Genomic DNA, 17306 nt, shown 5'->3' on the forward strand with positions numbered 1-17306 from the left:
TACCTCACAACTGAGCTATAAATTTTAAAATTTATGGAACTGGATGATATTTGGATTGAAGGCACTAGGTTCAGATTCTTTCTTTTTTTCCCCCTTTCTCTCATTCTACCTGAAACTCCAATCCCTTTCTAGCTAATTAAGTGCAGCTTTCAATGCAATCTTTTCTATATATAATGCCAGTCTTCTGATTATACTGATGCTTACTCTCTCTAGAGCAGCAGTTCCCAAACTGTGGCCCACAGACTGTGGGTCATGACCCTAAATAGGGTGGCCATCATAGAGGACATTCATGTTTTCTGCTAGTCTGTCCTCTGTTGATATGAAACCCGACTCCTTTATGTCCTCTATTTTTCTCTTCAAGAAAAAATAGAGGACATAAAGGCATTCAGTTTTGTATCAATAGAGGACAGAGGACAACCAGACTGTTCTGTATGATAGTCACCCTAACCCTAAATGGGGCTGCAACATCAATGGATGGAGTCGCAGGGCTCGGTGGGGGAGGAGGGGGGGCATTGGGAGTGGGGGACCATGCAAAAGAAATGGGGTCGTGCTGCGGAAATGGGGCCAGAAATGGAGTCATGCTAAGGAAAAGTTTAAGAAGCAGTGTTCTAGCATGTTAAACCCCAAAGTGACAGTAGGATACAACTTGCCTCTTCATTCTCTCATGGGGTAAATGTATTTTCCCTCCAATGTAAGTGTATAGTCCTGATTCATCATATCATAATAAGGCTATTCATGTGCTTAAAATCAGTATCCAAATCATCATGCAATGCAATGCAAAAATTTGCTAATTTAAAGAGAGGTAGTGTTACATTTCTCTGGGTATCTGAACAAAAGACTGTTCCTTGGGTCCTCACAACAATTTTCTTCTTTTTGTTCTACAATGATGCTAAATGTCAAATAGTTATCCTCAAAGAGGCAGAATTAAAACTGGGACATATTAGACCTTCGTTCATTGCTCTGTGAAATGTGGTTTTAATTAGCAGCAAGTTATTATTTTCTCTACTGTACACTAAGAGCTGGCTTCTGGTCATTTAAAACAAATAGCTAAATCTAAAAGTACATTTTACTTCATTGTAAGAAATTAAAGTTAATTAAAAAATATTAGGGCAAAGTAGATTCATTTAATCAAAATGCTAATGTAGACAGTGACTAGGGCTAGCTGGGGCACTAGGGTGCTAAAGTGTGGGGGCTGCCTGCCACCCAGTCCCATGCTTTAACATCCTCAAGCCCCTGCCACCCTTCTGCCACCTGACACTGCTACCTGGAGCCTGGGGTTGGCCCCCTAAGTCCCCTGCTAGCCCAGGGTTTCTCTGCCCTGGCTCTAACTGCTGCAGTCCTGGGTACACATAAATATACTTTGCCCGGGAGCAGCTGACTCCAGTGCAAACTACTCTGGAGTTTATTGAATCTCACTAATTGCATGTGTAGTGCACCTACTGACTCTTAACGGGATACAGTAAAAGCTCTGTTATCTGGCACTTTACTAACCAAAATACTAACTGGAATTTCCAGCGCTGGGACTGAATCTCCAAAGAGGCAGTAAATTATGTACAGTACAGTACATGTAAATAGTTTTAGTTATAAGTGTAGTGGTAAGTGTACTGTACTTTTAAGTGATCTAGGTGTACGCCATGCGCTGCCAATAGTGTACTACATATAACTTCAGTGTACTCTACATCACTGCTTCAGGATTTCTTTTCATTCCAATGCTGCTTTACTACTACTTGATTGGTGAATACTTGTATGCTATTTTCTTCTCTAGACAGTATGTTATACTGTAGTGTATTGTACACTAATTCTTTGAAAATTTATACTACAAGTATGGCACTGTATTACTTGATAGTATAACTCTCAGATAACAAGAATTTTTAGATAACCGGCACCCCCCCTACCCCTCTCATTGCATATAACAGAGCTTTTACTGTAGTTACATTTTAAACCCCACATCAATGGCTCCTAAGTCTTCAAGCAATATTTGTGTTACTGTTTATTATTTATATTACAGCAGCACCTACTAGTCTTGACTGTGAGCCAGATTTGAAAATCTTACCAATAATTTTGCCTAATTTTATTTTCAAATTTCCATGAAACATGGTGATTGTTTCCAGCCTTGCGAGTGAGGTCAATGAAGGCACTTAGCAGAAGCAAATTGTAACTGAAGTTTAATATACAATAAACACTATATAGAATCCAGTGGTGTTACAGGCCTCACAAAATGATAGAATTATATTTTTAAATGTTGAGTTCTGTAAAACATGTAAGTTTCACAAACTTAATTTTCAATGAAAATGTCATTTTAAAATTTTTTAAATTCTAATTAAATGTAAGCAAAAATCAAATTCTTTCACTAGAGATTTTTGATCTGTTTGTATGATTAAAATATTATATATATATATATACACACATCTGATATAGTCATACTATATATATATATGTATATACACACACAAATGTAATGCAGCATTCCTGATGGTTAACCATATCTGGAAAGGACTTTAACTTCAACATACACATTGTTTTAGACATGATAAAGTTGACAGAACTATGCAGATTTACATAAGCTGGTCTTGCAAATTTTGATTTCCCTTCTGAATCTAGAACCTGTGACATTGGAGTTGGTTCTTAATTTGTTCAGACCACCATGAGCAATCAGCTACATTAAAAAAGCATAAATTATATAGTTCAGGAATCAATATTTTTCTTTAAGTAACACCAGTTCAGCTATACTACTATTCAAACCAAACCTCTGACATGCCAAATGTACAGGAACATTCTTTAAAGTCATTTTCCACTTCTCATTCAGAAATGTCTTTCTTAAGTGAAAGTAATAAGATTTTAACATGAGGTAGTCTCAAATAAAAATACTTTATTCAATACTTTAGATCAATCATATTGTTAGACAGGTGAGAGAACCTGAAACTATTTACATGGCTGTAAGATAAAAGCTCAAATGAATTTCCAGATCAAGTAGTACACTGATTAAATCATAATGACACGTCTTGTTTCAGGTTGTGCCCATTCAGCAGAGTCATGGTGGTCACCGTGTTCCTGGCATTGCTTTTTAGAGAAGTCATCCGAATGGCAGAGGAGCTAAGCAGGTAACTGGTAGATCTCTCTTGATGAGATTTCCTCTCACAGCAAAGCTGGCTGTTGAAATGTCTCCTAAAGCTCTCACTGAGCAAATACAGTGCAAATGGGTTGACACAGGAGTTGCAGAAGCTGAGTACTCTGGCCACTAAAGTAATGATCATATGTCCTAGTGATGAGTCAATCTTATTGTAATTGAAGGACCGGTACATGTATAGCACATGGTTAGGGAACCAACAGATAGCAAAAAAGCCAACAAAGACCAGGACTATTTTTGCCAGGCGCTTTCGAGTTTCCATCTAAAAAGATAAATGAACAGAACCCAAATGAACAACACTGAATAGAGTTAATCCACATAACTGACTTAATTAAAACATGTAGCAGATACCACTTTACATTAACTTTAACAATGAACTCAAATAAGATCAGCCCTTCTTTCAAGACTCAATTACCTTTTCCATCTCATTTACTTTCATTTCTCATGTACAGTGTACTTGCATTAACCAATCCTCAGGTGCTTGTATTTACACTATATTGGTTTGTTACTCACATAAGTGTCTCAGGATGAAATCATATTTTAAGTATATACTGGCTTGCAGCCCAAAAGCACCCACCAAGTAAGCTAGTAAAATGTATTCCTTTTAACCAGATCTCAATGCTTGGTTGGTTTGGAAAATGACTAGTAAATTACAGGCATTAATAATCTGATAAGTAAAGCCTTAACCATGTAATCATAATATTGCTGTTTTCTTCTTCCATAAAGATTTTATCAAGAAAGATGATTTCTGTAGGATTATGGAGTTGCCATAATCCTGAGTCAGTTGCTCCTGACTCAGCATTGCTTTCTACTTTATGTAACCATTTATATTTGTGTAATGAATAGAAACTGTTTAAAACTGCCATTTTGATTCCATAGGATTTTCACCCTCTTCACACACATTAGTATAAATTGCAATGGAAACTTAAATATGCAATCTGAAGGTATGTACATACATTTGGGAAAGTTAGGAGGTTAGATTGAGTTAAAAACAGCCACTCAATCTAAAGTTAGTTAGGATGGGGAAGGGGGGTAGAAGGGACTGGGGAGACCAGCAAGGTCCACAGGGGTGTTGGTGGGGTCCAGTAGGGTTTTGCAGGATATGGAGGGACTAGTATGGTCTGTGGGGAGGCTTGGGAGGAGTCAGGGAAGGGTTGCAGTATTGGAAAGTCTCTCCTAACCTACCACCTCCCCCACCCCTGGGACCTTCCCAGCCCCTGCCAAACTGGTCCTGATCCTGCCAACCACTCCTGGTTGGTTTTACTGGCTTTCACCAGTCTGAGGAGCCTGACTGAAGTAAGTCAGGGTCGGGAGAAGAGCAGAAGGATTGGTGTGCGCTGGTGGCTCTGCAGGGGAGTTTTGGCAGGATGGGGAGTTCTCTCTCCCCATGTGACCACCTCTACCCCAAGACAAATAACCCCCCCACCCCAGCAAAACAACTCTCCCATCTTCTTTGCCCCTCTCCCCACCCCAAAATGCTTCCTTGGCTCCCAGCACTTGTGAATGCCAGTAAAGACAACAACTGGGAGTGGCTTGCAGGATGGTGAGAATTGGTGGGCTCGGGAGGGCTGGCTGGTGCATGGGAGAAGTTGTTCATCTGGGAGTGGGGCAAGGACCTGGGGGTCTAAATAGAGCCTGGTGCCTGGGAGGGGTGGGAACAGTACAGTCCCCAGAATCAGGCCAGCAGCTGGGCTTTCCCATCCCCAGGGCTGTGCTGCACAGAAGTTTGGTCTTATGGGACACAATCTATGTTAGTCTACCTCCAAGGTACAGTTAACATAGATTGGGTTGGCCATTTTTAGATTAATTTTACCTTCCTGAACTGCTGTACAGTTCACACTTAGATCCACCTAGCAAAGGATCTAAGTGTTAGGTCTGAACTTGGGCAAACTAAATTCAATTGGGTGGTCTTTTTTAACATGATTTAACTTCCTCCTAGCCTCCCTAAACATCTGTACCTAGCCTGTACATACATTTATCTTTCTTTAGAAACCTGGTTAATAGAACAAATCTAAATCCTATCTTTCTGACAAATGGTACGTCCTATATTTTTCATCGAATAGATAAACTAGAAAAATAAACTGACAAATAGTGTCTCTATTTAAAAAAAATATACTTTCTAGTAGTTTCAACAACATGATGTGAATATGCTATACTTTTCCATTCTGTGAGATCAGCTAAATGTCTCTCTGCATTTCACAAATGATGAGATAAGAAAATAATCCATGCTGATAAGTATGTATTTCTGCTTTAAGAAAATCCTACAATATATTAAAAGTATTAAGTGAAAAAGGACACTGTTTTTTTTTCTTATTAAGATTGTGCCCATTCTTCTCAGTCGGACTAAATGTACACAAGAATGTGGACAGCAATAGCTTGCCTTTTCTTTTTGTGAGCACTATTATTAAACAATTTAAGTATTTCTGTAAAGTAGTTGTACATGTCTGAATCACTTTACCTCATCTTTGTAGAACGGTAAAACTATTGTGTCATTTGTTCTGATGAGTAGTGTTTTACTATCTTACTGTCTGCTTTTGTGTCATATTGATTTGAGTGAGTGGTTAAAATGCCCTTTCTCAAAAATCTTTATCAAAGGATGTAGAAGATGTTAAGATGGATGTGATTACTATCTTGGCATTATGATAAGCTTGGAAAGTTTTGGCAGTTTTATTCAGGAACACATCACCTTCCACAAGCCACCTTACTGTAGAAATGGGTGGAAAATTCTACAAGTTTTTTCAAGGGATTTCAAGCACTCTTTGGGTGCCTATACACAAGTGTGGAGGCTGCTCTGATGCGCTGTAATTACAGCATGCCTGAGTAGACACGATTGAGTCTGCTGGAGCATAGTAATTACCATGCTAGCCTCCACGTCTCAAGAATCAGTGTCCTTGTACATCAAAATGGCAGTGGGGGCTCTTTATCTAAGGCTCGTTGAATGAGCTTTAGATAAAACACCCCTGCCACCATATTGAAGCATGGGGATGCTGATACATGAAATACTCCAGGCGCTTTAATTAAAGCAGCTCTCAGACCCACTCTAATCAAAGTTCCCCACTTCCAGAGCCCTTTGGTTTCAAGATGGATGAGAAAGTCCAGAAGAATAATCTTTCCTGTAGTATGTCAGTCCTTCAATTTTTGGTCAGAGACAAAACAAGGGAAAATGCTCAAACTGTTCCCAAACTCCTAAAAAGATTGAATTTTCACAAAATTCAGTAATCTTTTCTGATGTTTTTCTTTAATTTTAATAGTTGCAGGGTAGATCAGGTGTAATAACATAGCTTCCACTATTCTGTACACAAAAAAGCTGTTATGAGATTTCAGCCACATGCAAATCAAAACAGCTAAAGTCAGCCTTTGATTTTAGATTTTACCTACTGCCACCTCTAGAGGATCAGTTCTGAAGCTAGAAATTTCTAATATTATTACACCATGTAGAAAACTGGCTCTTTATGTTTTTTTCTATGTGATAGTTTGGGATGTACTGGATTTTTTAGTAAAGCTATTACTAGGAGCCCCAGCTATTTCTTAATGAACATAAAAGTAGAGGTTAAACCCATAATATGTATGTATACACCCACCAATATCATACTCCATTAAAATACTAATTAATGTCATCAATTGATAACATTGATGGATAACTACAAATGTAATAGTAAAGAAAGAAATGGTCTTCAGCTGCTTTTTTTCATTGCATTTCATATATAACATGAAGTAAAAATGCTCACTTGCAAGTTATGTAGATTAGTAGCAGATGCAAATCAAGATTTAAGACAGATATTTTTGAATAATACTAATTTGAATGCCTGACTGTTGGAATGCTGAAGTCTTCATAAACCTTTATTGTGGATGTTAGAGCTTTTGCAATTTTATTTATAAACTTACACAACAGACTCTCCCTCGCTGAGGAAAATAAAGTGCAATTCACTTACCTGTCTTTTGGAATGCTCACTATGTTCTCCAGGGATATTGTGTGCACTCTTAATTAAGGTCCTTGCAATGTGATAGTAGTAGATACTAATGATGGCAAGAGGGATAAGGAAATACACTAAGAAAATCAGAACGGAGTGGATCTTTGGGTGCATCTCATCAGTCTGGGGATATGGTATACAGTCCAGGAAACTGATGTTATCTGTGTCGTTGATGATGGCCAACTCAGAGAACACAGCTTCAGGGACTGCTAACAGCATGGAGATGATCCAAATGGCAGTAGCTTTAATACAAGTCCACAGGACAGCACTGGATGCTTGGATATCCATGGGATTTACAATTGCTTTGTACCTGGAGACGGTCAAAAATAAATAAACTGTCATAAAATAATTGACACTTATTATATAACATTTTATGTATAATGAACTACATGCTTTTGATGAAAAAGTGTAATGAGGTTTTTTTTCCTATGTGACATCATACTTTTATTTGTAATCAGTCCACTTATTAGACTGTATTTATTGGACTAATGTATGTGACAGGCAAGGATGCTTGTGGGTGATATCATTTATTGAACCAACTGCATTGTTGCAAGAGATTTTTGACAATCTGTTATAAATATATATATATACACACACAAACACACACAATATAAAATTATATTGTAATTATAATTATAATATCATATTATAATATCCTATTGACAGAATTGATGACATTCATAATCAAGTACCAAAAAGTCAAAATCATTCAACTGAGCAGAACTATATTACCATAGTAAAGTAAAATCTATATTTAAAAAAATAAAAGTAGAAGTAATTGGACAAAATGGCAAAACTTTTCTGTTAAAAAAGACTGAAAACTAAAACTGTCCATGGGAAAGGACTGAATTTTACTTACTCAAAAATTATTTTGAAAGAGAAGTATCAAAACTGTTGAAATGTATTGTGTAGACATTTTCATAAACACTGATTATCCAGTTTGGAAAAACAAAAAGAAAAAAAAATAAACGTGTCGGCTAATTATTGTTTAAATAAAAATTTCTATTAACCTGACCTAATTTTTTTTCCAGATTTTGGCTCAAATGTTGAACTTATTTGAAATAGGGCTTTTAAAAAAAATTCAAAACATGGAAAAAAGGGGAAAGTTTTCCATACAACTCTAAACAAAAATATGTACTTGCTGTATATACATAAATTCATAGGCCACCTAAGTAGATAACCAAGGATAGACTTAGCCACAGTCTAAAAACAGCCACCATCTGTACACTGTAGTTGTACTGTTGGAACAAACTCTGACTCCAGGCATGCCTACACAACTGCATATAAACTCCCTAGATTACAGATCAAAGCACAGAGATGAGGGCACAAGTTCCAGGTCCAGTGCTTCTCCCACACTGTGAGCAAGTAGATGAGATGGTTTTGTGTCCATATGTACCTGTGAAGCTGCTGGGAACCAAGGGGAACATAAACTACGCCACATAAAGGCCAGTAGCAAATTTTTAATCTTATGAGCTGGGGAATTTTTTTCCTCCAAGGAGTTTGTCTGAGGCATAATTCAACATGAGTCTTCTATTGAGACAATAAGGGCTATCTACCTCCTGTTGCTCAAGGCTGTAAACGAGTACAGTACCTGGCCTTTCAGGCTGGGGAGCCAAAGGCAGCTGGATATGATACTACCTACATCACTCTCTCATGAGGCTGGCTATAGGAACTGGCATGTCTTACCTGCCATATCCCAATGGATTGTTTGGTTCACACTGAACTTTGACTACTTTATACTTCACACAGTCAAACAGCTGAAAACAACAGACATTTCTATCCAAAAGTTCACTAAAGTCAGAGGAAAGACCTTTGTTGATTTCAGTAGGCTTAGAACCAGTCCCTGACGCAGAAAATTGAACTTGAAAAAACAAGCTAGTTGTGATCATTTATGTTCATCATTTCTCCCAAAACAGAATTCCCTGGGCACCTATGTCTACTGGATATCCTTAATGGTATCAGGCCAGGGACAGCAAAATTCTGTAGAATATGAAGGCTTCCAAGCATAAATCATGACCTTATTAGGCAATAATTTGTTTCCTACTGCTGTCTTCTTTGATATCATTACAGAATGACAAACCATCTGTTTCACTTTATTTGACTGAGCTGCCTTAAGCTGACATCTGCCTTTTTTTAAACATTTATAGTGCCATTTTCTTTCTTTTAAAACTGTGCATTTACAAATTATATTTTTCTTTCTCCCACTACAGGACTTTGGATTATTTTGGCCTCAACAATATCATTTGGGACTGTGGTCTCATTGGTCAACCAGTATTTTGCCTGTTCAATACCTAGGCAAGAAGCTGCCAAAAATTGATGCTGGTGATTAGCAGTGACCCAGCTCAGCTTGTAGCAGTTCCACATTGTGCCACTGGAGGTGATCACTTTAAGATTAGATAAAAAACCAAGTGTATGATCACTTGAAAGAAAGATCCCAAGGCCCTTTTCACAGGATCAAGGATGGGCAGCCTGGCAAATATCTCTATGTTCTGTCTACCTAAATTCCCCATGTAGTTTCAAATGGCTTCAGTATTTAAATGGTTATAGTAGTCAGTCTGTCTTTGTCTAGGGTCCACTCCCATTATGTGGGACTGAAGATAACATGTATTGCAAGACATTCAGCACTTAGAAGAATTGGACAATCGGTTGTCCCTGTAAAAGGAGGTAAAATAACCCCCACTGCCTCCACTCACCCCACCACTGCTGCTTGGCCCACCACCAGATCCAAATCCAGCCCACGTGGAGGTCCGTGGTTCAGGTCCAGCTAGAGGGGAGAGTGTTTGTCACCTCTGATATAGCTAATAGCATAGCCTGAAATCTATTAGATGCAAGTTTTCGATAAATAAAATTGACAAGGATTTATTCTGGAATAATATTTGGAAATGAAGCAAAATATGAAATATTTTTTATTTACTTAAATTATCAGTTAAAATCTACACCTCCCCCCCACCCCCATTAACCTCTTAGGTGAACCTAGTCAACTGTATGTTGCCATTTAGACCAGGAAGTTATTATAAATGAGTCCTTGTTTTAATTAAGTCTTCAGGCACATTTGAGCTTCCTCCATCCTTTATCATTGCCACTGCTGGAAAAAGCAATTCATTTCTAGCAATATTTTTATAGTCTTTCTTTGGAAGCTGGTGCCTCAGTCTATAAACACATTTACATGGTCCCTTGAAGCCCCACTGTGAAGAGATTAGGTAGAATCCTGTTGCTTTGGGCCCACAAAGGGTAGCTTTTGTGTAAGTCACAGATAAATGACCAAACTGTGTAGGCATGATTCTAAAATCCTCCAGGTAGCATAAGTGTCTCCATTATTAGTACAGGGAGACAGGCAGGTAGGGTATACAGGTAATGAGAGGGCAGCTATGGACTCCTTTGTGGCTAGCTGCCCACAACGAAGGCTGTACAGAGCCTGAACTTGCTCTAAGCAAGATCAAAGTTCTCTTTCACAGGCAGCATTTTCAACATGCCAAGAGTTGCATGGAGCTGCACGAGCACACCAGCACCCACATATGGCATGCCTCACAAGAACACCTACCTGCCATCAAATGCTGTCCGCAACCCTGTCCTTCAACAGCCCGTGAACCTCATGGAAGACACTCCCTGTTATTCCCCAACACATACTTCCCTTTGCCCCTTCATTTGTCCTATCCACCATCCTCCAGGGCATCCTCTCATGCTCAAGGGGAGCATTCTTGGTCACCCTGCCATGCTGACTCTGAGGGATGTGCAGTATAGGGGCCACATAATCCAGCCAGAGCTACTGTGGCCCAGACCCTCCACAGGTGAGTCCCAGGAGGGAGAGGGACACTGCACTCCAAAGGAAAAACACCAGGACAGGAAAGGTTAGGGCAGAGCAGGGAGTGGGGCACACTGCCAGAGATGTGCCTCTCTCATTAGAGAGCACAAGCCTCCACAGCCCCCCTATACCCACTGCCCCAGGTTATGCAGAGGTGAGCTGCTCACTAACAGAAAGCTGCCTGACAGTGCCTGGCTGCTCACAGCAGTAATATTGCTTGACGTATATGTGATTATGGCAGAGCATTTAAAATAGGGCTATTTATATACCCAAGGCTCAGTTTATTCTACTGTACTTCAGGGATGCAGCCCATGGATGGAAAAACCATCCCTCTGTCTAGTCACATTGTGGCTTCACAACCAGGCAGGGAGTCTTCCCAGAAGGCCCTGACTGACCAGGCAAATCCAGGCTCCACTTAAAGAGACCTGCCTGCAGTCTGCCCACTGTTAGTGATCACAAAATGAAACTACTAGATGGTAAATTTAAAGCTAACAAAAGGAAGTTCTTTTTTACACAGTGTGTAACTAAAGTGTGATATTCATTGCCACAAGATGTAGAAGTTGACAGTTCAGCCAGATTAAAAAAGGGTTTGGATAGATTCTTGGAGCTACTGCGCATGGAAGTTAGGGATATAGCCTCTGAATCAGAACTTCCTAGACATTAAATGCTGGAGGCTACAAGTGCGAGAGGAACAATGAAAAAAACCCTGGTCATACCCTGTTCACTCTCCCTTTCAGGATCCACTCTCTGCCATGGTACAACACAGGATACTGAGCAAGATGGACCAATGGTGTGGCCCAGTAAATGGCATTTCTTACTTTTTTTGTTCAGAATGCACACAGCAAATACACACCTCCTAAAATGGAGCATGCTCAGTGGATCCACAATCAATACATACAGCTACATAATAGCCATGTAGTTCATCTATGCTTGTAAATGTAATTTAATTCTGAAAAAGGGGAATTAGAAGCACAATTATGCATGTTACCATCTAAGTGGCACTTATACACCATTTACACACCTAATGAAGGAAAAATATGTGGTCCTTTGACTACCAATTGCTTCTTACTCTGGGTAAACAGAAAACAGAAAATTCAGGTGTGTTAATTATATGTGGAGACATACCCAATAGCAATGAAATAGTATGTCAGAATAATAATGTCTACCATATATTGGTTTGTTTCATGAATAAAATGACAATCCTTTTATTTTCAAGATGTATAACTATGGGTGTTTATACATATGCTCCAGGAATGGTGGAGGGGGGCACTTTAATTAGAACGGCTCCAAGAGGTAACTCGCTTGCACAGGCATTGAATCTGCACAGTTAAAGCCAAGCCTGGACACAGTCAGGGCCTTAAAACCACACAATAAAAAAATCTTCATTAAATTATTTGCAAAAGCCAATACAGTAGTCAAAAGAGTATATCTTCACAATAATGTTTAAGGAACTTCATTTTCAGTTAAATCTTCTGGAGACAAGATCCATTTACTCAGTGTTTGACATCAGTCTTATATAATGAAAACCATTTCTCTGCCGCTTTCCAGGAGCCAGTCCTTTCAAACTATTTACAAAGAATGATGATTCACATGGTTCATGTGCAGGAGAATACAAACAGATTTATTTTCCTTGTATTACCAATACAGTTATTCAGGTTAGAAAACAACTCTACTAAAGCCAGACTACTAACTACAATTTCTTATGCCAGCGATGTCAAACATGCCCCACAGGCTGGATCCAGCCTGCAAAACAAGGCCATCCAGCCTGCCAGGCTAAAGGCAAGCTACTGAAAGCTAAAACAGTAGCCAAACAGGGGCAGGACCCGCTACAGAATTTTGGGCCCCTGGACATAGCCAGCAGCAGCAGGAGGATGCCCATTTCTGTCCTGGACCCATCACAGTCACTGGCCTTCCAGATCCAGCCTGGAAGGAGCCTCATGCTCTGGCCCTGGCTCAGAGTTTGAGGTCAGTTTGACACCCCTGTCTTATGTAAATAGAAAATGTACTCTAAACCAGGGGGTCATTTCACCCTGCGGCACCATGCAATGCTAGCACTATTAGGTGTGCAACACCTACACATGATTCATAAGAAGGGATTCAGGTTTTCTGTTTGTGGCAGAAAAACAGGGATTTTTCCATTAAAGGAGACAAACACAGGAAACCACAGGTTTCCCCTTGCAAGCTGGCAGAGTTCCAGCCTACAAGGAGCTAGGGGGAGTGGGACCCAGGTAAGAATACAGCCCCAGACAGTGGTGGAGAGAGCAGCTTCTGCAGGTAAGTCGAGGGGATCTGTGCACCCGCAGCCCTATGCCCCACTGGGTGCAGTGGCCACACATTCCCACCCTGGTTCCAGGCCCCACACATCACTGTCCGCAGTCCTGTCTGCCAACCCTTCCCCGCTCCCTCTCTCTCACCATGGCCACATGCAATGTTGCCATGCAGGAAGGGGTGTCTCACTTTGGTGGTGCAGCTGGTACAGGGATCCTGGCAGCAGCTGTAGCACTGAGCCTTCCTGCCCTGCTCTGCCCTTCCATGCCAGGTCCAACCCATTGGGCGGCGGAGGCTCCTGAGGTGAGAGAAGCAGGGTCAGGAGCCCTGAGCTCCACTGCAGGCAGCCCACATCCTCCTCCCACCTGCCATGGGCTCTTCTTAGCTCCACTCTGGCCATTCCTCCCACTTGGGAAAGAAAGAGCCCACCTGTGTGTGCAGTGCAGCCAGGGCTTGCGCACTGCTGGCTGGCTGTGGTTGGTGCCCAGCAAACTAGGAGCAGGCAGGATGGTCCTGTAGCACTGGCAGCTGGGGATTCCTTCCAGCAAGGCTGGGGGGTGGGCAAAGGGCTTTGAGTTGGGAATGAGGGGCACCAACAGGGCCAGGGCCAGGGCCCTGCAAGTCAGAATTGAGGGGCACCAGCAGGGCCATAGGGTTGCAGATCAGGAGTGAGGGGCACCAGCACAGTTGGGAGGAAGGCAGGCTGTGGGTTGGGTGTGAGGGGCACCAGCATATCAGGGCTGTTCAGCACCACAAAGCAGCAGAAGGGACAAGTTCAGCTGGACCCACATCCTGGTGTGTGAAGGGAGCAGGAGGATCTCTGATTTTCTATGATAAAAAAACCAAAATCAAACACCAAAATATATAGACATTTAGAATTTATTTTCTTATAATGATTGTGGCCTTAGTAGGTTTCTAAATTGCTTTCAGATTGTAAATATGTCAATAAAACTTTGTGTTCAACTGATACCTGTATATATAGTGATGTTTCATTTTAAACATGGAAAAATGGGGATTTGGTGGGGGTTAATCAGAGAATTTTAGATTTTTTTTTTTAAAGCAGAGAATTTGGGATTTTTAACCAGAGACAACCAGGATCCCTGTAAGATAAACCCAGAAATTTCAAAGAGGAATCTATAGTGTCAAACAGTCTGACCTGTCGTGGTCTTTGCAACAGAACTGCTCTGCTATTGATCCATTGTCAAAAAAATGAGTGAGAGCATTTTCTGAGAGCTGCCTAATTAGCTCCACAGTAAACATCTCAGCATCTACACATGTGGTCCTATTAGGGCACTGTAAACTAAACACTCTGCCACACGTTAGTATTTGTAAATATAAGTAATATCCTGCAGCAGAGCTTTTAGTGCACAGCAACGCACATGTAGATGCTGACCCAGCTGGCTAAGGTATGAGGATGCTTCAGTGTGGGGGCTGCCTGCCAGCTAACCCCACACTGAAGTACCCTTGTGCCCCAACCAGCCCCTTTGCAGCATGTTGAGCCAGGTCAGAGGAGTATCAGGCTGGAAGGCTGACCCTCCCAGGGTCCTCTGACTGCCAGGGCTGCTTTGACCCAGCTCAAGGTGCTGCAGTCCCAAGCACTTGTTTAAATGTGGTGCCTGGGAGAAATACATTCTGGCACAATGTGTGCAGGAGTTTATTGCTTCCAATTAATTTCACGTGTAGATGTGCCCATTGAGAAAAAAGGGTTCTTCTATTTAATTTTGTACCTACTATTTTGATGACAGATTGTGTTTGTCTGAAACAGCAAAAAGATGCTAATGGTTCTAACTATTGCCCAGGAGATGCAAAGGTGTTGATTCCTAAGATAAAATTTAAAGCCATTTACTGCAAACTGCTGTTGTATTACCCTGATTTATGCTGAATGTTGTTTGAATGCTAGTGGAAGTGTTTTTTGATTTAGGACATAGCTTCTGCTGGACGCCCCATTTCTGTGCATTGGGGCCAGTGCATGGATTGCAGCCGCTCACCACATAATGGCATCTACCTTGCATAACTATTTATTGACAACTTACTATGTGACTAGCTACAGACTGGAAGCAAAGGAAGACATTGCTGAGATTAACACTGTAAAGGATCATTGTGAGTCTAAACACAGAATGAAAGTTTTGTACTCGGCATTTATTACAAAAAGACAGTGTCATGCAAAGTAGTCATGTAAAGTGAAACCTTAGACAGGTCCAAATCCTCTTTTTTCTTAGATGAGTAGCTCCATTAACTTACATGAATCTGTTTATTTGTCTCAAGGTTATAGAACCATACTATTTACAGCACAGTGTAAATTGACTTTGTGTTAAAATTTTTCATTCGATGTTTCAGTGTTTGAGGAACTTCTTTTAGGACACCTGGAATATCCCCATTTAGCATTTTATCAGGCAATCAATTTATTTTGAAATAACTACAAGCTGCCTGTTCAAGATCTGTTCCTTTACTAAGTACAATTGGCTCAGCCAGAAGCAAATAGTTCAATGATATGATCATTCAACATGATAAACTGTGTTTGGAATGAAGATAAGTTGATTGTATATAAACACAATTAAAGTTGTTTCTCAAAGTGAATGTCAGTGACACATGTTCATGATAGGTAGGTACCCCAAGGGAAAAAAAAAATATTCTGCTCCAAGAAAAATGTAACATTGAGCAAGGAGCTGGCAGCAACAATACTCCAGCACAGTCTTTTTCTCTTCCTAAAATATCCCCGTAACAATTTTTAAATTTTATCTTTCATTTTGAATCCTCTAATAGAAGGAAGAAAAAGTTCTATCATATAGAATTTTTCCCAGATTTTCCCTTCTCCCAGATTTTCAGAGAAGAAAAAAGACATTTCTCTGCCATTTCTTTTGTCTCTGCTTCAACATATCATCTCCAATTAATCTACTACAGTTCTTTAAGGGTAATAAAAATCTTGCAAAATATTAGCCCTTCAGCTGAAATCACTAAGTCCTTCTGCCTGGCACAGCAATCATAATAGTCCCTGCTGCCAGAATAATTTCTAGGATATTTTTCCATGATTGTCTAATGCAAAATTCATTAACAGTTCTGGCATCAAGGATTAGAAGCCAGGTCCTTTCCCTCCTATGTCTCACTTGATTTCTAGACAAAAGATAATATGATAAGACAATAGGAGAGCGATGGTGGATGAATTAAAGGAATGATTTCAGGAGAGCTCCCATTAATCAATTTTAAACCTTGTCGTGTGCCCAAAGATTCACTATTGGGCACATTTTATAAAAGTGTACTAGGAGAGCTTTAGCTAATACAAGCCTTGCTCATAATGGATAGTGGTATCTGGGAAAATAGAAAGAAAAAGGGCCAGATCCAGATCAGCCTTGTAAGTACAACTACTTAAGTGTTACAACTCCTAAAAAATAGGTACCTTGTTGCAGGTGGGCAATCCAAATTGACAGGATTAGGTACTCATGCTCTGTGTACAAAAGGCATGAACAGTCTTGGCACAACGGATGAAATACTAGGTCCTCTCTTCCTCTTCCTGCCCACCAGGTAGAAAGGTAATCTTCAAGACAAAAAGTGTGTGGCAGTACCACTACAATCTGTCCTTGAGTGATATTCATCCTGACCGATCCTGTTCGCACTGAATTCAGTGCTGTCAGTGTGAGCATGTTCTGTGAGTTCCTAGTAGACTGGAGACATAGGTAAACTTCAGGTGTTTCTCAGCCCCATTCTATATTGCAACAGATCTTAGGTAGGAATTAGGCATCTGGCTGCTTGAACTGGATTGCTTCTGAGCATGCTTAGAAGCCTACATCTAAGTGCCCAGACATCTTGTCAGGATCAAGCAAAGACACCTAATGAATTTAAACATGTAAGCAGTCTAAGGCCCCTGACACATGTTCCATTTATTGTGCAATTAACTGGTTACTATTGCATGATAAAAATAGCCAACCAGTCACCAGCTTGTTTTTATCAAGCTTGAATTTGAACATGTGGGATGTCACACACTGGGTGACGTGCCTCACACACGTGATGTGCCTCACACATTCTCCAGTATCCCAAGGTGCGCTACTCCCTCCTCCACTTCACCAGCCACCTATATGCTGATGCTAACAATCACCTGGTTCTCAGCAGGAACATGAGACTGGTGGTCAGCATCAAGACTGGG

The 17306-nt window shown here is 40.4% G+C and overlaps 1 protein-coding gene across 1 annotated transcript in view; it reads right to left on the reverse strand.

The window, feature by feature from the left end:
• Nucleotides 1-384: 384 nt before the first annotated feature.
• The window catches only part of NMBR (neuromedin B receptor), a 28463-nt gene continuing 11541 nt past the window's right edge, over nt 385-17306 (reverse strand). The window contains exons 2-3 of the mRNA XM_006264934.2: nt 7060-7408; nt 385-3389 (exon numbers count right to left, since the gene is read on the reverse strand). Coding sequence (XP_006264996.2) covers nt 2988-3389; nt 7060-7408 — 751 coding nt within the window. The 3' untranslated portion in view covers nt 385-2987. The remainder of the gene's footprint in view (nt 3390-7059; nt 7409-17306) is intronic.

The sequence above is a fragment of the Alligator mississippiensis genome, chromosome 1 (genome assembly GCF_030867095.1).
Source record: "Alligator mississippiensis isolate rAllMis1 chromosome 1, rAllMis1, whole genome shotgun sequence".
Lineage (NCBI taxonomy): Eukaryota > Metazoa > Chordata > Crocodylia > Alligatoridae > Alligator > Alligator mississippiensis.